This window comes from Hyposmocoma kahamanoa, unplaced genomic scaffold (genome assembly GCF_003589595.1).
Source record: "Hyposmocoma kahamanoa isolate Upper Pololo Valley unplaced genomic scaffold, ASM358959v1 92, whole genome shotgun sequence".
In the NCBI taxonomy this organism is placed as follows: domain Eukaryota; kingdom Metazoa; phylum Arthropoda; class Insecta; order Lepidoptera; family Cosmopterigidae; genus Hyposmocoma; species Hyposmocoma kahamanoa.
This window is the reverse complement of record NW_020654748.1, coordinates 15,749,045-15,771,389: the sequence shown is the minus strand read 5'-3', so window position 1 is coordinate 15,771,389 and position 22,345 is coordinate 15,749,045. Positions and strand designations below refer to the sequence as shown.

The 22,345-nt window shown below is 34.3% G+C and overlaps 1 protein-coding gene across 1 annotated transcript in view; it reads right to left on the bottom strand.

Annotated features, from left to right (window-relative positions):
• Positions 1-22,345, bottom strand: part of LOC113236576 (vitamin K-dependent protein C) — an 88,982-nt gene that overhangs the window by 48,762 nt on the left and 17,875 nt on the right. Inside the window, exons 2-6 of the mRNA XM_026472714.1 lie at positions 12,498-12,600; positions 7,582-7,675; positions 6,544-6,673; positions 2,579-2,669; positions 1,690-1,799 (exon numbers count right to left, since the gene is read on the bottom strand). Coding sequence (XP_026328499.1) covers positions 1,690-1,799; positions 2,579-2,669; positions 6,544-6,673; positions 7,582-7,675; positions 12,498-12,563 — 491 coding nt within the window. The 5' untranslated portion in view covers positions 12,564-12,600. The remainder of the gene's footprint in view (positions 1-1,689; positions 1,800-2,578; positions 2,670-6,543; positions 6,674-7,581; positions 7,676-12,497; positions 12,601-22,345) is intronic.

Here is a 22,345-nt window from a genome sequence, read left to right as displayed (position 1 = left end):
CATGTGTAATATTTTTTTCACCTCACTAGCTCGGAAAGGCTTTCTTTATCGTTAGAAATCTGCGCGCTTTTTGCACGCTAACGTGGAAAAGATTTTTGAAATTCGAACCTGTAGATGGACTGTGGTGCACCTAACTTTATCCTATGAAGAAGAAAAAAATCATAATGACACGTTCGTTATACTACGTGATTTGTCGTACATTATTTATGTAATTTAGATCAATTGGTATATTTTATTCTTATTACGGTTGCTATTAAATTGACCACGATAACTAATTTTGTTTATTAAATTATTTTAATTCGTCGAAGAACTAAAATAATGTCAATAATCACACAAAATTATAAGTACAAGCAAGAATAAAAATTGATGAGATGCAAATTCAGAACGCATCCGAACGAACGATAAAATTTTTCTTTTGACTATAAAAAATTTAATTTAATTTAATTTATTCTTATTACTACTGACATTAAATTGACAACGATAACACTAATATTGTTTTATTGGATTATTTTAATTTGTCGTAGAACTAAAATAATTTCGTTAATTACATAAAGTTATAGTACAAAGAAGAAAAAAACGTATGTGGTGTAACTTCAGAACGCACCCAAAAGTAAACTTCTTTTTTCAAATTTTCATTTTAATCAATTCGCTCTGGACCTTTTCGAGGGAAAACTTTCGTTCTTATTTTGATTTTCAATTATTTTGTGAAATCTAGTTTAAAGTGGAATAGGATAGTGCTATTGTGCCTTAATCGAAGATTAAAACGCGAAATTATACGAATCTCGAACTAGAGTACCCGTATCGGCCCGTTTTAAGGAATCCCGAGTCAATCCAAGCACGCCGCCTCAAATTGCCTATACTCTTTGTGGTAGCCATATTTACAGAAACATAATTAAACTTCATGTTTAGGCTGATAGCTTTGCCAAAGCCTTAATAAAAAAAATCATTTTAATCACTTCAAGTACAATATTTTGGATTGAATTGTACAGTAATAAATTGAAAAGAAACAAAACACGATCGACTCTGAATCTAGCGGTGATAAAAAACTGATTTATTATAGTTGAACTGTTTTTCTTTCCTCTACCATTTTCCTCGCTATAGTGAAGTGAAAAGTTGTGTGTTTCGCTCGGCAGCAAGTTGTTTTGCGTCTCGTGCCTTAAAACCCTCGCTACGCCCAGGATTCAAATTCTGAAATCTTAGGGTCCTTCGTTTGCACAGGTTTCAATACAAGTCCTCGCGCCAAACAACAACTTTGCAGCCTTGCATAACAAATAATTATTGTAATGTCTAAATTAAATTAATTCTAATTTCAAAACATTGCAACTAAATAGTCGCCAATTTGGTAATGCCCGAATTCACTAATAATTTGAATAGAAGAAATTCGAAAAGAAGGTTTATTACTCGTACCATACCATACGTTACCATAAGTAAATTTATGGTTGGTTCGATTCCCAAATGGGGCAAGAAACTTTGTAAAAGTCTTTGAATGCAGTATTACTTACTTTTACAAAGAAAATATGAAGCAAAATATCCTATCTACAATATTTATATACTGAGCCATTATAATTCGCCATACAACATTAGTACGTAAGTAGCAATGAAAGTAAAATTTACATTCATGCAAAAATTTTTGTATAAAAAAAGACCGTGGCATATCACCTTAGAATTAACCCTAAGCCCCAGACTTACCTTCGTCTAACTGTCGTACATTTGTTCGAGCAGGTACTCCAAGAGCTCCAGGGCGAAAATCCTCGAAATCTCTTCTGGACATCATCACTGTCCAGCTGGCGCCTTTGGGACTGTTCACAAATAGAATAACTGTGAGCGTTTCTTCCATTCGGAATTTAAAATACGAATTCTGTACTGATTTTCAGTAAATAATTTGGAAGAAATTCGACAGCGCCGAAATTACGCGACTCTATATTTCTTCTGCATATCGTATGTCGAAAACAACACCGTCACTAAACGAAATTCTCGCTTTTTCAAATTTAAACTTAATTTCACAAACTTTATGACTATTTTCCAAAAGTTGACATTAACTCTCTTTTCAGTTTCAACATACTAACTTAACTTAACTTTAACTGCCTCCGTGGCCGAACGGTTACCATGCCGGACTGCCACGCAGAGGTCCCAGGTTCGATTCCCGGGTCGGGAGAAATGTTTGTATGGCCTACATTTATTTCTCTCGTGAGTTTGGGTGTAATTTGTGGTTGTCTATATGTGTGTCCATGGCACCCGCGACACAGGGTTTCCCTAGTGCGGGGCTATGTTGAGTGTGTGCGTTATTTATTATTTATTTATATACGGTATATAAAATTAAATTAAATAAAATCATTTAGTTTGGACGAATTACATCCATATACAATTATAAAGTAAAAATTAAAATCAAACACATTAATAAATTAATAAAATACTGACAATAAAAAATACTAAATTATCATAAACAATTTAAATGAAAACAAAACAAATCACGTAAGCATGCAAAATTAATTTTTGAAAATAAATATGGAATGAAATGAAAAAAGTCTGTTTGTAATTAACTGAAAAAACATTAACCTTATAAAAATATATTACTTACGATGTGTATTCGCACATTTCGTTGACGAGGTTTGGCATGTGTCGTTTTGTTTCTTTTAATTGGTTTAGAAGAATCGTGAGACTGCTTACATCTGCAATATATCACATTAATACGCATCCTATTTATTACATTAATACGCGTATATATAATCAGAAAAAAGCCATGATAGCCTAATGGTTTGGCCGGCCGCCTCTCAACTAAAGGATGAGACTTCGAATCCGGGCTGGTAACTTTGACTTTTTCGGAATTTACGTGCGAAATTTAATTTGAAATTTGTCATGAGTTTTTCGGTGAAGGAAAACATCTAGGTGAAACCTGCACGTCGAAGAAGGTTCACAACCCTAAAAAAACGCGTGAGGTCCCTAACCCGCATCGGGTCTCCTTTGCGGACTAAAACCTAAACCTCGCCTGTGAGGAAACCCGTGCCCACTAATGGGACGTATAAATGGGATAATGATGTTTACTAGATCACTTTCATTCGAACACAAAAATGTTCAGTAAGCAACACCACCAAATGTCTTTTTACACAAAACCTCATCCGTTTAGCTTTCTTCAACATTTTTCTACCAATGATATTTTAAAACAATTTGAAGTTTCTTACTCATTTTTTATTTCTTACGAAAGAAATAAGAGCAGTAGGGAGTTGATTAAATTGAATGAATAGTTTAATTTGACTTTTTAATTTGGTTTTAAGTCGTTGGCTAAATTAGAAAACATCGTCACTCCGTTTTTGAACGAAATCCGGTTTTTAAAGCAAATTAAAGCTTAAAATATAACTTCTAGACCAAAGGTACCTATATAATCGAAATAATAACTTTATTTAATTGTTGTGCCTACTCAAATTAATTAATTTATTTACTTATGATATACAGTAAAGAAATTATAAAAAGATTTTTGGATTTAAATTAAATTATTGACTAGCATTCATTATCTAAAATTAGGATTCTTAAACCTAAAAGCGACTTTTCTATCCTAAGTTAACTTTGACAATATCACCTAAATTAAAATTCAAAATATCTATTTTTTTAATAAGCAAATTTCTCTTGAATTCAAATTCATTGTCACTATAATTATTACCCATTCGTGAAATGAATTATCATTATTAAAAATTTTAGACACATGTACGGTATGCAGGCATACACGAGCAATTGAGTAAATTCCCAGGAATTAATTTATTAATAAGACGTTAGCAGTATTTACAAACAAGTGCGATTCCGCATGGATCGATCGAAGGTATTCGATGATTTACATCATATACAACTGACCAAATTACCAGTCGGACTTAGGGTTTAAAAAAATATGTACATAGTTGTGCTGGATTTAATACAAATGTAAATATTGGTATTAACCTGGATACTATAGATACCGTTTACAGAGTCTGAAGAGGTTGTAAACCGCTAATATGCCATGACCAGCATCACGGCAATAAAACAGGATACTTCGGTCTACATAAATTTATTCCATAAGTAAAGTCAAAAGAAAAAGGCTGTAATAAGAAAAGGGTACAAAAAACAGGTACAACGCTACAAAACACTCCCTACTCAAGTACCAAAAACGTGAGACAGACTTACCCCGAAAGGACCGAGTTATACAATATTACTCGGTTAGATTCGTATTAAAATTGGCACATGATTAAGGTTGGGAACTGGTAAAAGAAAAATCAAAATTAGACGAGCAGCACTGCTCGCTATAGCAATTGGGCAGAGAGTGGCGACGGAACGAAACAAAATGAGCATGGCGAAGCTAGGCAATTAAAGAACTATTTAACATTTGGAAACAAGTGACCAGGAACCAGAGAGAAAGTGATAATAAGGTGGGATGATGATGGAAGGAGGTCACATCGTCACAAGCCTAAGTTGCCATGATGACGATGTGAAGGTACATCACCCACTTCAACCATGTATACGTCCCAATGCTAGGCACGGGTCTCCTTTCAGACAAGGGTTAAGGCCATCTTCGACTTCACGCGCTTTCCGAGAGTTAGGAACCGTCTTCGATGTGCAAGTTTCATCACAATATTTTTCTTCACCGAAATACTCATGGTAAATTTCAAATAAAATTTCGTACATAAGTTCCGAGAAACTCAGAGGTAGGCGAGACAGGATTCGAGTCCACGACCTCTGCTTGAGAAGCGACAGGTTAAACCATATTACACACACCCAAAATGTCTAGGGCATAGGTTCCCAAACTTTTTGGCTCACCGCCCGTTTCGGCAATTTAAAAAAATTTCAACCGCCCATCACTACAAAAACAATTAAAAACACGTTTTTTTATATTAACACAAAAAAGAAATTATATACATATATGTAGTGTAGTTTATATAGATAATTCAGGTTTGTTTTTCAAAATCCGGCAGCACCCTCTGGACAGCATTAACGCCCCCCAATTGCTTCAAAGGCCCCGCCGCCCCACTAGGACTCTTTAGCGCCCGCTGGGTCGGGACCATTTAGGGAAACTATGAGTCTAGGGATCAAGTATGTTCTTGCCAATTACTAAAAATGAGGTGTTTTATTTAAAAAATTTTTAACGCCAATTTATAATTTTTTTGTGGATATTTTTATTAAACTTTAATAGAGTAACAAAATATTAAAAAAAAATACCTTAATCCCTAGACACTTTTGATGTGTATACTATATATATACGTAAGTGCTGTTTAGTAATCTATAAGAAACTGCGTGGCAAACTGGAGTACAGATTTCGGTTATTTGAACCGCACTCGTTCTTCTAATTTTATATACATTTACGACCTTTCAACCTTAAAAATAGATGCCCAAATGTAAATTCAAATATGTGTGAGTTTAGGTGGTTTAGCATCATAGGAGCCGAATAACTGTTACTTGGACCGTTCGTAATAAAATTCGCATCCTTGATGTAATAATGCCAAATTTGCAAAATGACAACTTGTCAGTAGAAAAGTTTAAAAATTCTAAGAATAAATATAATCAATAACTTTTTTGTGCCTAAATAGAAGGGAGGAAGGAAGGTAAGAAGGGAGAATCGTAAAATTTAAAATACGAGTATACACAACTTGTTTAATGTACAGGAAGTTAAACTATTTTTACGGATCGAAATCGCGTATGTTTCTTCAAATAAACCAACGTTTCGGGCCCTTTACGGGCCCGGGATCTTTACAGGTCCGTGACCTTGGGCCCTGTAAAGGGCTCGAAACGTTGATTTGTTTGAAAAAACAAATACGCGATTTATATCCGAAAAAATTGTTACATTTTCTATGTGTAACAATCGCGAAAACCTAAGAACTCGATTTGTTTCATGTGGTTCGTATTATTTTTATGACTTTCATGTGATAAAGTATTTGACGTGTGATCACATGTTCCTTTATTATACAAAGGACACTAATTTGTGATTACAATAAATATCCCATTCTAATTTTATTTTTTTATAATGCCAAGTGACAAGACGAACGAGTCATGCGCCTGGTGGTAAGCGACCATTTGAAGCGATAAGTTGCAGTGCTATTCAGACTTTTAAATCGCAAAGATCTTATGGGCACTACCACTGCGCCCGTCACCCTGAGACATAAGTTGACAAGTCCCGTATACCACCAAACTCAGTATTACTGTATCAAGTTTCAAGAATTGGACAACATTAAAGCTGAACATTTCCAGGAGCGGCTTTTAAATTACGAACGCCGATCGTTGAAAGGTGTTCCTAAGAACACCAAAACTTTACACAATAACAATTTGTACTGTAAGTAATTGTGAAAATTTAAAAAACTGTAAGTCTCCTTTTGTAGCATGGTAGTTCTTGATAGTTATAAATATTCATTTCTTGTGAAGAATTGAACAGCCGTTTCAACATAATTCAAATATTTTCGTTAAAACAAATACCGTGTACTCGTCGAGTAGTTTACAAAAAGTCAGTTTACAATAATATTTACATTTATGTATATGAGGTGTAAAAATAGTAAATGACGTTACACCTCATACAATATACGCAAAATTCACCTAGCGACTTCAATTCTGAGGCTGTCTCCGCATATTTTGTGCCGTAAGCAGTGTCTGCGTCTCGTCCTGTGTCGTGATTTGCATGCACCCCAGCTGCTCCATCTTGAATACGAAGGTTTTGCATTACCTCCTAAAACAGAAAAGTTGTTGGTAATCTTGAATAAAATTGGAAAAATTGGATTTGTAATATAATCACTTCGCATGATAAAGCTCTAGAAAACGTTAATTCATTTAAAAAATTACATTTAAAAAACATATATCAACACAATGTTATTATTATTTTCTTTATGGCGGCCACTAGCCTTGCGCTAGTGTTAGTTCTATAAGAATATTACAAAAATTACAGGGATCATTACCATTGTCAGTGAATAAAAAATGGTAATTGTTTTGAAACATACGTAAACATTCTGTTTCACTTTGCTATTTTAAACTCTGATATGACCCAAACCTGGAGGGTAACCCGGCAAATGTAAGTCGATATATTAATATTCTATCTTGAGTATTGAGGAGTAGCTATAAAGACTCTATTTAAAACACTGACAGTTAATTTTCATGTTGTTTTGTCTACCTAATTTTGATGGCAATTTGAATTATTTAAATGTTCTAGAATACTAATATTATTAGTATTAATATTCGAGGGTAGTGTCCTGAAATATTATTTAATATTTCACGATAACATATACTATGTTGAGTGTTATTACTATTATTAAAAGAATACTTAAATAAATAATAAAAATTGTCACCGAAATTAGGTAGAGAAAACTAACCTGAAAAGCACCCTGATACTGATTTACTACGGTACTTACCAAACTAGTACTTATATTTTATTCAATACAGAAAATACAAAAATCAATATATAGATGAAAAAAGTGTGTAAGCTTAATGTACAAAAATTTAAAAAAATAATCAATTTTTAACTAGAAACGATCATTTTCAGTTCATGTAGGAAGCTGATTTTCCCATTTGAGTAGCTATACGTATTCATTAGCGAAAGTATACATACTAAATAGCATATATTAATAAGTATTCAAATGTTACCTCCTCTATCACTGAGTATTTCATCCAAATTTAACAAACTAAAGTTATTAATCGTGTCATCGGTATCCGCTGATTTCCTGGGATCCACTTCAATCTGAAACGATTAAAGGACACCATATACAATGAAATAAATGCAATTCGCAGAATAATAGCTCTCATGTAGCAATTTGTGACTATTCGGATAACTAGGTCAGTTTCAAAGCCTATAGTTTGCACACAACAATTCATATGAATCATCGAGCTAATGAACCAAAGACGTTTAAATTTGGCTTCATGCCCAACTTTTTTGCATGTACCTGAGTTGTGGAACGTATCAATAGATAGGAAATATTACGGTCTAGTGATTACCAACTGGGTGTATAAAAGAGATCGAAAGGGTGACTCTATCCATGACAATTATTAACTTTTTGCAAAAAACCCATTTCCCATAAAGAACATATTTTGACCACCTTAACGGCCTTTTTTATGACACCATGTGACGGGACATACAAGTCATGTATGCCAGTTGTTAAGCGAAGAATTAAAAGATTTAAATCTCAAGGACCTGAGGGGCACTGCCACTGCGCCCGTCACCCTAAGATATAAATTAATAAGTCCCCTTCAAAACAACAACGCAGTAATGTTCACATTACCGTTTTGCGGCAGAATTAAGTACGGTGGCAGTACTTCCCGGACGAACTCTTTCACAAGGAGCTCTACTGAAATAAAAAGCCTTACTAAAAGCCTAGCGGTTAGCACTATGGGTGCTAGGTGAGATCATGGATTTTCCATTATTACCAGTGATCGGAATTGAGGTTACCTAAAGTTTGAGCGTTTTCTTAGTATGGAAATACCCATTTCGTGATAAAACAAAAAAACCCCGGGATTCATATTACCATATCAATGCATTTAAAATTTAACAACGAATAAAACTAATACAGGCTTTCCTCGGCGGTATACAATCGGCGTCCCTGGGCGGGATGGTTTACCGCCTGAGGTGTTTACACCAGCTGTTAGGTTTACACTAGCACATCAAGCTACACATTGACGTATCTTGTTCCGTTGCACTGGAGGCGATTTTCGAACAAAAATGTGTAGTCTGATGTGCCGTTGTCCGTACATTGGTGCTCTCGTGAGTTCAATTCGTCGCGTTCCGCGATGATTTTTTTCCGAATTTTCTTGGACTAAAAAAATATGGTCATCAGTTATGGTGTCGAAAAAAGGAATATAATTTTAATTTAATTAAAAAAAAGTTATTTTATATTTATCATGACGACATTATAATGAAAACGCACTGCCATTGGCGTAATTAGAAATAAAATAGTAAAAGATCTTGATACCGGGCGGGCGCTCTGATTGGTCGCCGTGCTCAACGCATTTCCCCGCGCGTCACGGACATGAGCGATTCGAGCATAAACGGACGCTTGGTTGAGTCCGCAGTTCCAGTGACGCTCACGTTACAAGTTCAGTTTTATTTATATGTGTGTATTCATTATATATTTATATATAGTATGTATTTATTATAACTACAATGTTTGTACATACCGACTTAATAAAGTTCTCTCAAAAGAAGAAATCAAAATGTCAAACAATAGACGCAGCCAATATATGATAACGGCAATGTTTTCTAATGTTTGTCTTATCTTGCTTTCGTACTGTATGAAAGAGATAACAGTTACTTTCTATGTTGTGTAAAAGAAAAAGCAGTTACTTCTATCTACATCTCAATTTGCGTGCAAAGCGCTCTTTTAAAATGCAAAATCTTGTTGAGCAGAACGCACCTATAAAAACACAACTTTAATATTAATATGATTTAAAACAATAATTTGTAGCAAATTTCATTAAACGATATACATATTCAAACATAATCAGTTCCGAGAAGTTCCGTTATAAATCCCGATAAATAATAATGTGACATTAACACACATTATTATCCCTTTAGGGAATGTCAACATTATTATTTACGATACTCGAATTTCAGTTTATTTAACTGTTAAATTAACTGGGTAAAAATAAATTAATAATTAAATGGGAGAGTAGTGTTCACTGGCAATGGCGCAGTTGGCCGGGGTTAGGACTCAGGTTCGAGCATCGGCGAACGTTACGTTGCATTTATTCTGGTAGAGGCAAGTCACAGATATCGAATCACTACAAATTGCTAGCAAGCCTTAGTGGAATTAACTCAACCAAATAGGATTATTTCTAGTCTGGTAGCCACATCTCGCATATCAGTGATCTTTTACACCGTTATTACTATACACAATTTACAAGGAGATATTCATATTTTAAAACGCATTAAATCTGATTATTTAAAAGTATTTTAGTAATTATAAAAACGTTAATGTGTTTAAAAAAAATATAAAGTACGTCACGGTCACATTAAGTGTCAGTAGCAGCAGAGCTCGTTAAGAAATCGTCCATGGAAGTACTGCCACCTTACCTATTTCGACCGCCATGCAGAAACGTGAGCATTACTGCGTTCCGATTTTGAATGGCAGGGGTGCTGGTGAAATTACAGGTACATGGGACTTGTCAACTTATGTCTCAAGCTGACGGGCGCAGTGGCAGTGCCCCTCCGATCTTTGCGTTTTAAAGTTCTGAGAGGCTCTGCAGCGGTTATGGACAGGCATGTCGCTTGTCACCAGGCCCACGACTAGTGCGTCCCGTCAGTTAGAATTATAAAAAAAAGTTAAGTTATGAGATATTTAGTTGTACAAGATAAGGAGGTTCGTTTTGCTCAGCAAAATAGCGAAAAGTCCAACAACGCCGCTGATATTATGCTATTTAAAAAAAAACAACACGCACATCATTCCAGTCAACTATTAACAGCAAACCATTTATTTTTCTTTTTTAAGAAACTTTTTTAATTAGACAATGTGAAGTTAGTGGTTAAGTAGAACAAAGGAGTACAATTCTGATACAGATTAAGTTGTTTCTTAATTGTGTTTATTTCTTTTCAGATAAAGTTGTTTAGAACCATTTTGACTGTCGCTTAAAAGTTTGTGAGAAGTTACTGATAGTTGCAATATCTTTTTATATTGTATGCACCTAGAAACACACTATTGTACAGAAAATAAAATAGTATATTTTTTATGAAGGGACTACGAACTAACATATATCCGTGATGGTTAGCCGCCCGCACTTTAGCGAGGGTATCTATTACTCCGAGGGTTCCACTTCGATTACGAGAAAAAAAATTCAATCATTTACGCTCTACAACAAAATCACTAACCAAAATTCTGAAGTTTTAGCGGTACTTTTTTTACAACCAAACACAGATACAACAAACGGAACAAAACGCCACGATTATCGGTATTTTGCAATCATGAGCGTCTGTCGAACGATTTAAATGCTACGTCGCGTCACTAAAATGGTCCATACACCAACAGCACTAATGCAGGAAAATAATATGGCGCCACTGTGTATACGGAAAGGCACGGAACTAAAACCTAGCGTAGTCTTAGAACGTAACATTTTCGTAATGAAAATGGTCAACACACACGCACTTTTTAACCGACTTCAAAAAAAGGAGGAGGTTCTCAATTCGACTATGTTTTTTTTTGTATTTGTGAACCGATTTTGATGATTATTTTTTTGCTGGAAAGAGGGTACCTCCATAGTGTACCATTTAATTTTGAAGAAAAAAATCCAACTCCAAGAGTGGCTGTTCACGCATGAAGGTTCATTTTCATAAATAGCGCATATATTTTATTATAAGAAGCAATTATTTTAATGGTTGATTTTGCTATTTTCCAATTCAAGGCGTTTGTCTCTCTCAATGTACTTTGAGTAGTGAGATCCGGTTTTTATTATCTCCTGTGTCAAGTTCCGTATAGTGGCGAACTAGGGGATGAATCCGGGTTTGCGCACTTTCCAGTAACCGATTTCAATAAAACTTGGCAAATAGATGTAATGCCACGTACTTTTGAGGTCGGTTTTTTTAGTACTCTGTACTGAGATTATTATTTTATTGAATTTCCACAGCGCAGCGATCTTTGTGAAACTGTAGGTTTTGTGATTATATTTAAGTGTTGCTTTAGTTGTATTTATATTGTTTCACTTATAGAACTTTTACTTTTTGATTTTGATTTTGTACTTTTAGAGCATGAGAAGTGAAAAAAATAAACATACATTTAATTGGAAAAGCATACAATGAAGAATTCGTAACCCTTGGTATAACAAAGCCACACATCGCACATGACAACTACCATAGTATTATCTCTAAATTCGCAATATACGTATGTCAATCGTAAACGATTTAATTTCAAAGGGACAGGATAACATGGTCAAATATATAATATAAAGCAATTTTTGAGATAGTACTATTTTAGTTATCATATGCTTATGATCATTCGTCAAAAGTGTTTTGTCCCATGAAAGTTATAAAATAGCACGAACATGACGCAAATTAAATAATATGCATCGACTTAATAATATGTGAAATTCTATAACTATCCTTGAAGCATAAAAAAGTTATTGACCCTCCGTAGAATCTTTAAATATCTCTTCTGAAAAATCCTAATTTTCCAGATGTGGCCTTATTACAACAACAAACGTGCGAATTTTTGTAATATTTTTCTTATAATCGTTAGCAGTTATTATCGGATATTATTATCAATCCTTGTAAGGATCAAATAAATGTACAGACGGCAGCACATCAAACTACACATTGACTGGTCATGTTCCGTTGCACTGAGGGCGATATTTGAAAAGTGTACCCATAACTTAGTGTGCTGTTGACTGTACATTAGGAGCGATATCAACTTAAAGACTTAATAGAAACATGTTTTGACACTTTATCATATATCTGTTTTTTTATTGTTTCAATACCATTGCTAACAACTATTCTAAACCATTCCATAAAAGAACAATGTATCGCTATGACGTGATACTTGACAATTAAAAGGACAAGGAGAACTTTGGAAAAATATACTTACATGGTCTGTCCAAATGACCTCCATAACTATGACCACTAAAAACATAATTGGATACAGCCACTTCATATTCCTCAGTTCTCACGATACTACCAGAAATCGGCATCTGCAAATAAACCAAAGCAATACAAAACATTCTTTATCACAAACAAGAATGGTAATAAAAAAAAACAAACAAAAGTATAGAAATGGTGAAACAGGCAGGCATATTGCTAAGAAGCAATCTCTTCGATATTCGCATCAATGAAAGATGAACAGGTATATTCGATTGAAGCAGGCATTTAAGGTCAGTCTTTATTTCATATGTAAGCACACTTGAACAGGTATTTTACGGAACACATATCCTCATCGACTCAAAAACGTGCTACTGCTAAGCACGGGCCTTCTCTATAGGGACGCTTTTTTTGGTAAACCTTTTTGTTTTTTTTGTGATTTGTGAAAGAGTTCATCCAGGGAAGTACTGCCACCTTACCTATTTCTGCTGTCACGCAATAACGTGACCATTACTGCGTTTCAATTTTGAATGACAAGGGTGCTGGTGAAATCACAGACACATGGGACTTTCAACTTATGTCTGAGGGCGAACTCAGACGATCGGACGATCTCAGATCTTTGCGATTTAAAGCTCTGAGCGGCACTGACACTGCTACGGACAGCCGTGTCGCTTGCCACCAGGCGCACGAATTGTACGTCCCGTCACTTGCTATCATAAAAAAAAATATTACCACTCTAGCCCAATGCGGGTTGCAGATTTATGTAAGCCTTCACCGACTAACACGTTTCATCACAACGTTTCCATTTCCCGTCCAAGTATAATTAACTAAGAATATTTTTAACCGACTTCAAAAAGGAAGAGGTTCTCAATTCGACTGTGTTTTTTTTTGTATGTATGTTACGCGGTAACTCCGGTATTTGTGAACCGATTTCCATGATTCTTTTTTTGTTGGAAAGAGGGTACCTCCATAGTGATCCGATTTTATTTTGAAGAAAATCATCCAGCGCTGATCATGCATGAACATTCATTTTTATAAATAGCGCCAAAATTTTACTTAAGAAGCAATTATTTTAATGGTCGGTTTTGCTATTCTTCAATTCAAGGCGTTTTTCTCTCAATATACTTTGAGTAGTAAGAACTAATTTTTATTATCTCCTGTGTCAAGTCCCGTATAGTGGCAAACTAGGGGATATTTCAATAAAACTTGGCAAATAGATGTGATTCCACGTACCTACTTCTGAGGTCGGTTTTTTTAGTACTCTGTGCTGAGATTATTGTATAAGTATAGCTTGGATATTTTGATATTATTGTTAATTGGATTTTAAAAAATTTTCCCTTCTTTCTTACAAGATCTATCTACCAAATCCTATGGATAGGCGTTTCGCTTACCACCAGGCGCACGACTTGTTCGTTCCGTCACTTAGTATTATAAAAAAAAAACCACCATGAATCTTGACAAGCAGAGTATAACCAAATGGCACAATGCACTTAGTCATATTTTCAGATTTCAGACTGTCCATAACAACAACAACTTTAGCAAGAATTTTCAAATGAATTTTAAAGTGAAGTGAAATTGTATCGCCAAATAAATACATACATGCATGTTATTCCTAAAAAAGCCCTTTACATACCCAAATGTCAAAGTATATACAAAGTATTTAGTATGAATTGTTTTTCAATCATAATGGCAGGTATATTTATTTGTAAAATTCATCACAAATTATTGTAACTCATAATCACTTATAGTTGTTTTCTAAACAAACTAACGTTTCGAACTCACCATTTGTCATTTATACGCCATTCAGATCCGAAAAAAATATTTCATTTGCGAAAAAATAATATGTGACAATCGCAAAAACCTAAAAACTTGATATCATAAACAAACAAAGCTTCCTTATCATGCCTTGGAATAACCATCTGTTCCAAGTTCTCATTTAAAAAACTCACTTTAATTTTCATATATGGACTGTCTAGCGCGAAGACAATAGTAGCTCAAGAACAATGAAATTAGAGTAGACACGATAGTTATTACGCAGTACCACAATGTTGTCTCTTCAGTCGACGGTATGTCGTAACACGTAGAGTACAAACTATTGTATTTTGTTTAATACCCAACTATCGCAGAGATTTGTAATTTTTTTATTTTAAAAAAGTCGTTGTCATGGCATTTATGGTAGACTATTTTAAAAATATGTTTAAATGATGACGTATAAACTCATTGTCAAAAAAAAGTCATAAAACACGCATTTAGAAAAAAATGGTCGTCGATGGCAATCAGTAACACACTGTAGTTATCGGCGGAAGTAGAGATCGTGATGTCCCTCGCGAATTCTCATAAATAGGTACGAGATACATATGATAACCTAACGGCAACTTCTCAATGAACTTTTGAAGAAGAGCCATTTTTGACACTGACGTGATGTGATTTTGACTTACTTTCCCAAACTCGTATCTTATAAACAGTGATTATTCAAGAGATGGCAAAACTTTCTATTTATTTTAAATTTCTTATCAAGGGCGTTAATTTGGATGCATTACTTTAAGAATAGGCAAAAGCTAGTGTGTGAATATGAAGGAAATGTGATGTGAAATCAGCCTGCATTTTGTCAGTATTATATATTACAATCCATTTTTTGCATTTAGTAACTTAGTAATTTTGTGCTTTCAGATACTAGTTTGAGAAAGTAAGTCGACGATTTCACACTGTTACTTCAATCAAAACAACGCATACGTTATTTTGTTGTTGTTTACAGCACATATGCTGTTGTCTAATGTTTATTTATTTATAATTTATCATATATGTAGGTACATACAAAGAAAGAGGTACAAATACACGCACTTTTAAAATCTTTTGAACTAGCATTTCTGTTGATAAGGAAAGTAGGAATTTTTAAATCATAGACGTATTAGTGGCAATTTTTGTAAACGGATTCAAAATTGAGGAAAGTCACAACTTACAAGAAATCATCCCCTATGTAGATTTTCTTTTAAAATCCTTCTTTACAATGTCTACAGCAACCCGTTTATCAGCAAGTAAGTATTCAGTCACTTTGTTTTCCATATCTCAATTACAAAAGACTAAAATAAAATTGACAATTTATTTTGTGTCATATCTCTTTAAACAGGCTCTTAAAAATCTCTTCGAATAATGATAATATTTCATTTACCTGTGCTTGTATATTATTTTGTATAATAACTTACTTAAATAGAAAGCCAATAACGTAAAATTTACGTATACAATCTTTTAACCAAATTTATATTCCACAAGTTAAAAGTACTAACGACTATTTGAAGATTATTTTTTTTACGAATATGATATCAAGTGTCGAGAGGAACAAATCGTGTGCCTGGTGGTAAGCGACACGTATGTCCAAAACAGTTGCAGTGCCACTCAGTGTTTTAAATCACAAAAATCTAAGGAGCACTGCCACTGCGCCCTGAGACACAAGTTGACGAGTCCTAAAACTCTTCTCGAAAACAAAATGAAAACTACTTTAAACAAATGTGTTTTACCTAAACAATAGAAAAATTATATGACTATTGCTAGGTATGTACCTACGTAACACGCATCACTTAAAATATCTATGAAAACTATACTGTAGTTCAGTAACCCAAAAGTTTATGGCACGGGTGTTCTTTAAATAAAGCTTCTTTAGTACCAATATCTGTTGGTAACGCTACCATCAAAGAATCCCATACGTCTATTACTAATTCGTACAAAGAACATTCCACTTGTTTATTTATATTACCAGTAGGCTCTTTGAATTAGTTTCTATCGAAAGTTTACGTATTTTTTTCTTCATAATGTTTTGGAATAATATACAATGGTATAAGTACCTACGTTTCTTTATTTATTTTAGCACAAATCTAATATACGATAAGTAAGAATATTGCTAAGAATATATAAAATTATATAAAGTATTATAACATTTATATGTTATCGGTAGAATTTGTTACGAGATAAAAGTAACGATCATCAATATTATTGTAGGAACAAACATCGCAACTTGATATACAAGGTGTATTTTATTGTTAGAGTTCGGGTGGTTTATTCCGAGCGCAACAAAAGTGTCCGGTCAGATTTCAGCTATTGATGGTACTTATGGTAACTAATGAATTTAGTAAAAAGTCGATTTCTAACACAAAATATGTGTCTTCATTTAAAAATTTGGGTCCTATCGTGTTGTCGCTTAATGTGACGGTAAAAAAATCAACTCACTCCTAATTTGTAAATGAAGTTTAAAGATTGTTTCGAATACGTTTTTTATTAACAAACACCTTAGGAGTAATTTTTATATTATTTTCAAATAGCACTTTTGGTCTCACATTACAGTTTATCAAGTTACTTCTTACTGTTGCCCGTGACTCCGTCCGCGTAAAACTTTTGCATTAATTAAATACTACTAAAACACAAATGAAAAATATTCCAGTTTGCAAATAAATGTAAGGATACTATATATATACTATTTTTAATACAAACACTTTTTTCACTTTAATACCCTAACTTGCCCCTTTTTAGGGATTATTTATAAAACCCTGAAACACGTGTTTGTTTATTATGTATTTAAAGTATCGAAACCAAGTTTGAATCAGGAAGTCTACCACAAATACGAAGCAACGATCGAAAATCGTGGTTTGACAGTATTTGTGGATACTTTACTCCGAAACGTCAAAATACTTTCATCGTGAAACTGACATTTGTGACAGTGTTTCTATTTTCGCAATATCCCTCGGCAAACTTCGTATTTTGTCTGTCGTAGGGTTTTATTCAGTTGCCCTCTGCCTTTGGTGTCGACCGAAGGCGTTCGGTCTGAAGAAGTATCTATGTACTTCCAACTCTATAGTAGCTATTACATTTTTATTTATTATCCAATGGGAGGAAAGCCGCCAAAGTCACAGGCATGACAGATAATCTACAGCGTGTACTTGTATTTTTTACAAGAAGCCGATACGTAACAATGGTTATTTTCAAGAAGTCCAAAAACGTTTTCTGTAGCTTGTGGTGTTAAACAAATATTATAAAAAAGATAAATCAGTTCCTTTTCCTTTTTTTTTTTACTTTATATTTTTGTTAACTTGCTTGTTGACATAGAGTAAAGTTATTAAAAATACGGAAACAATTTTACAGCTCTATATAGTTCACACGCAAATCAAAACATAACAACCATAAAGTACGTTGTTCAAAATTCAAATTATTATAGATTGTAAATCTAATAATTAATGGGCATGAAAATTAATATTCGTGTGCATTCGGAAATCCGGTGATTGCCGAGGCACATTGAGAAAATAGAAGCACTGTATGAGTTACGTTGCGGACGCAGTTTTGAAAAAGTATCATGTCAGTTTTCGCCAAGTAGTAATAAAAGTAATTTGCATCATAGAATATTTATACTAAATTTTAGCTTTGCAAGTTTAAGGTATACGAATTTTCATACATATATTTTTATCCTTTTTCACCCTCTTCGCGGTTCAATTTCGAAAAATCCTTTCTCACTACGGCTAAACTAAATAAAAGTAACGTACTCTCAAGGTTTTATGTTTTTTTTGATTTATAGTTTTTGCTGTGCGTACATCTACCAGTGAATTGCTCCGGACCCTACTCCTTTATATACATAAGTAGCCTAATACATAGATTGATTAGTATGTCATGTTCAAAGCGTATGCTTTCAATGAACTAATCAAATCGCGATACTAATTAATGTAACTGTTTCTCTCAGATTGAAATCTAAAGTCGTGCTTCTAAATGCTGTTCATAGATTGAATGGATGACGTATAATCAGCAATCTATGGTTCTGTAGCTTGACAATTGGATCATGGTCGAAATTTATAAAGGTTATTTTCTTTTTTTTTATAATACCAAGTGACGGGACGAACAAGTCGTGCACCTGTTAGTAAGCGACACACATGTCTATAACAGTTGCAGTGCAGCAGAGCAACAGAGCACTGCCACTGCGCCCGTCACCTTGAGCCATAAGTTGACAAGTCCCATGTGCCTGTAATTTCACCGGCAGCCTTAATCCCCAAAACCATAACACAGTAATGCTCACATTATCCCTCGGCGAAGTTGTTGATAACAAATTATGATGGAAAGCGTAAACCTCATTTTTTAATACTATTAGTATTTAGGAGTCGGATGTTTTTCTCAATATGCCAATGCATATATCATCATCAAGAAATTATACATCCCGCTGCTGGACACGGACCTCTAAGGAGAAGGGGAAGTAGTCTGCCACGTTGGACCTATTCGGTAGGGAACTTCACAAGTTTTCCATGCACTTGCAGTTGTTATATTTCGTCGGAGATAGTGCAAATCCGCGTACATAGTATTGGTAAAATGCACATATCTGCACCAAACCCAATTTCACAGGAGAGGGATTTAACATTATTACTTTGTTATTTCAATCGCTACGACTGATAACAATAGATTCTAGTAAATCACGCTAATATGGTTGCTACGACATTTACGCGGATTTAATTTGGCCATTAAATTACCGGAATGGAGATTCATCGTCAAATGTAAGTTACGCGTACCTCATGGCACTATGCCCGATGATTTACAACTCATGTAATTGTTGTATTAAGCTATTTTCCAATAGACTGCAAGTATTTAATAATTTCTTGTATTTGGAATATAATAATAGTACATTATGATACAAGTGTGCTAAGTTGGTCATTACACACGAGGCGTTATTACTCGCGCGAGCCGCAGGCGAGCGCGATAAGAAAGCCGAGAGTGTAATGATCAAAGCACACGTGAATCATACGACGTTTTTCAACACATTTGCGAGGAAAATTAAACAAACTTGAGTAAAATGGAAATGAAAAATAGCTTTATTTGGCATTAATTAAAAGTTTCATATGCAGCCATGTATTTTTCTCTGGATTTCGAAGGTAATAAACTGTCACTTGCGTTTTGTGCCTCTGTGAGGATTTCGGGCGGTGTTAAATCCATCAAAATGTTTTCTTCCGTGCTTGAGCAGGACATTTTAAACACCTAGGTAATTATCTAACACACAGCGTATATAAATGTTTCGAACGTATCAATGGAAATTGGCGCGCAGAGTTATTTTTTCTGCGCCTGGCGCCGCGGCGCGGATATGCGCGCGCAGGTGCTTCGGCAACAATGAGACTTAGGTGAAATTCCTAAACAGCCAATGCGAAATAATATAAATATGTCCTTATTTCACTCAAATTCGTGTAAAATATTATCCAAAATAAGTAATTTTATTCAATTAAAGTTTTATAGGTGTATATTGTGTATGTTTTTCTATATTTATCACATCAAATAAGAAATATAAATTTATTAATCAAAATATTATTTGTAAGGTAAGACTACACAACCGTATTAAACAGAAATAAAAAAAAAACTGTGACCCTGTTTGTTTGGGATTACTGTCATTGTAATTTGAATCTTATAATATGTAGGTTAGAGCTGTTTTTTTAATAGACCAAGTTAATTTCAAAGACATAACCCGGATAATTTAAGAATGCATAGTTTTAATACATAGGCCTTGTTGTGAGATACATCTTAATCCGGTTAAGCCTATACTTATTACACACACGTTTTGTAATATAATTACAAACGCGTGTTCAATAGCTAGGTTTATGAGCCTAAAAGCGATACAATAAGAAGCCCGTTACGAGCAAATGTGTTGAAAAATATGTTTATTTACAAGAGTACATTAATAATACCTGCAGATTTTAATTTAACTATATTGAACTTACAGGCAAATATGCAAATATTCATAGTATTTAATATTTGATCTCCAAAGTTAATTGCGTTTCAAATTTTTAATAATGTACTTGCCTATTTGTAAATTCTAATTTAAAAAAAATGATTTGAATTTCGAATACCTAATATTATGTAAGTAGTACTTAATGAAAGCGTAGTTCAAAAACATAGTCAAGAAATATATAGGTTTAATGATATTGTACAGTTAATACAAGAAATTACAAGGTATAATTTTAAAAAATCAGCAATCTGCTCTTAAGCTACTTTCGTTAATGATACAAATAAATTTGTCCATAAAATTATATCAGAATATAAATAGCGTACTTAGCAATGAGGCAGAATGACAAATGACAAGTGGTAGACGAATCGCAGTCTTATATATGTATATTATTACAATGAGATTAAAGTCATACGTGAGGCGCACTACAAGTTTCCGGAGCGAATAAGAAGAAAATACTATAAATGGGCAGAAATGAATTTATTGTTTCTCAAAATATTCGCCGTTAGGTTTATGCACTTTTTCCTACGAATGAACCAATTCCCGCGACACAGGGTTTCCCCTAGTGCGGGGCTATGTTGAGTGTGAGCATTATTATTATCATTAATTTTGAAAACATTTATGTCACTCCTCCATGACACTCTCTGAAACATATTTTTCATACTCTTCGATAGCCTTTTCAGGTGATGAAAATCGTTGACCGCGTAACTGGTTCTTAATTTTTGGAAATAAATAAAAGTCACAAGGTGCCAGGTAGGGACTGTACGCGGGATAGCTCATAAGGTCAACGTTGTTCACCTTCAAAAATTCATTTGTCTGTCTGGCCGTGTGAGAACTGGCATTATCGTAGTACAAGATGATACGGCGTTTACGGTTATTTTTACGGAGTTTGTCAATAACTTCCGGCAAACAAATGGTCGTGTACCAATCACTATTGACGGTACAACTAAGTTTCCAAAACAACAGCAGCCACGTGTCCAGTTTTATTAAAAAAAGATGCAACCATCCCCTTAGAGGCACTTTGCACGCGCGCCACTTTGGTTGGTTTCGGCTCATCTCGAAAGACCCATATGCTCGATTGCTGCTTTGTTTTGGGATCGTAACTATAAATCCATGTTTCGACACCTGTTACTATATCCCACACCAATTTGACACCTCTTCGTTGAATCTGGTAAGCATGGCATTGCACCAAGTGACGCGATCCGATTTTCGAGCCTCAGTCAAATTGTGTGGGATCCACTAAGAGCACAGTTTTTTCACACCCAAATGTTTGTGTAGTATTGATTGTATTTGACTCATGCCTATGCCTACAGATGCCCGAATCTCATGGTATGTCACATGCCTGTCTGTTTTGATCTCACACAGCATCGATGTTATTGTTGTTCACAGCAGTGAACGGGCGACCATCACGAAATTCATCACTGAAATTCACACGACCGCGTTTGAATTCTGCAAACTAGCTATAAATAGTCATCTTGCTTGGTGCTTCATCACCAAAAGCAGTTTGAAGCCGAGCGAAGGTCCGCGGAGCTGTTAAATTACACCTAAAGTCGTAGAAAATCATACTACGAAAATTTTCACGAGTTAAATCCATGGTGGTGTAGACAAGCAATTTCGAAAATTTCGCCACAATGTAAAAACAAGTGACAGTCAGTTGAAACAAACTGCATTCTGCAGCCAAAGTATTTCATTTTCAAATGTTGTAATTACTTTTTAAATATTGTTTATGTAAGTGGCCAGTTCCGGAAACTTATCGTGCGCCCTATGTATGTTTAACAGCCTAAACTAGTTTTGTTTGAAAATTCATAATTTGAATTTTCAATTAAATCATATTATGATTCTGCCAATTAGGCCTTGTTATGCCCTGAACATTTTATGAGAAAGACACGGGCATGTACCCTCCAATTAAATATTGTCACTTAGTTAAAAGTCAAGCACGCATAAAAAGAAAAAAGTATCTTAACATAAATGTATCATAATTATCAACAATAAATATCGTTTTTTAATGTTGTGCCTACAAGTAATTATAGTAATAGAAGTAAAAATAACTAGTAGCAGTACAGGTCCTTATGAAAGAGTTCATCTAGGTAAGTACTGTCACCTTACCCATTTCTGCCGCCAAGCAG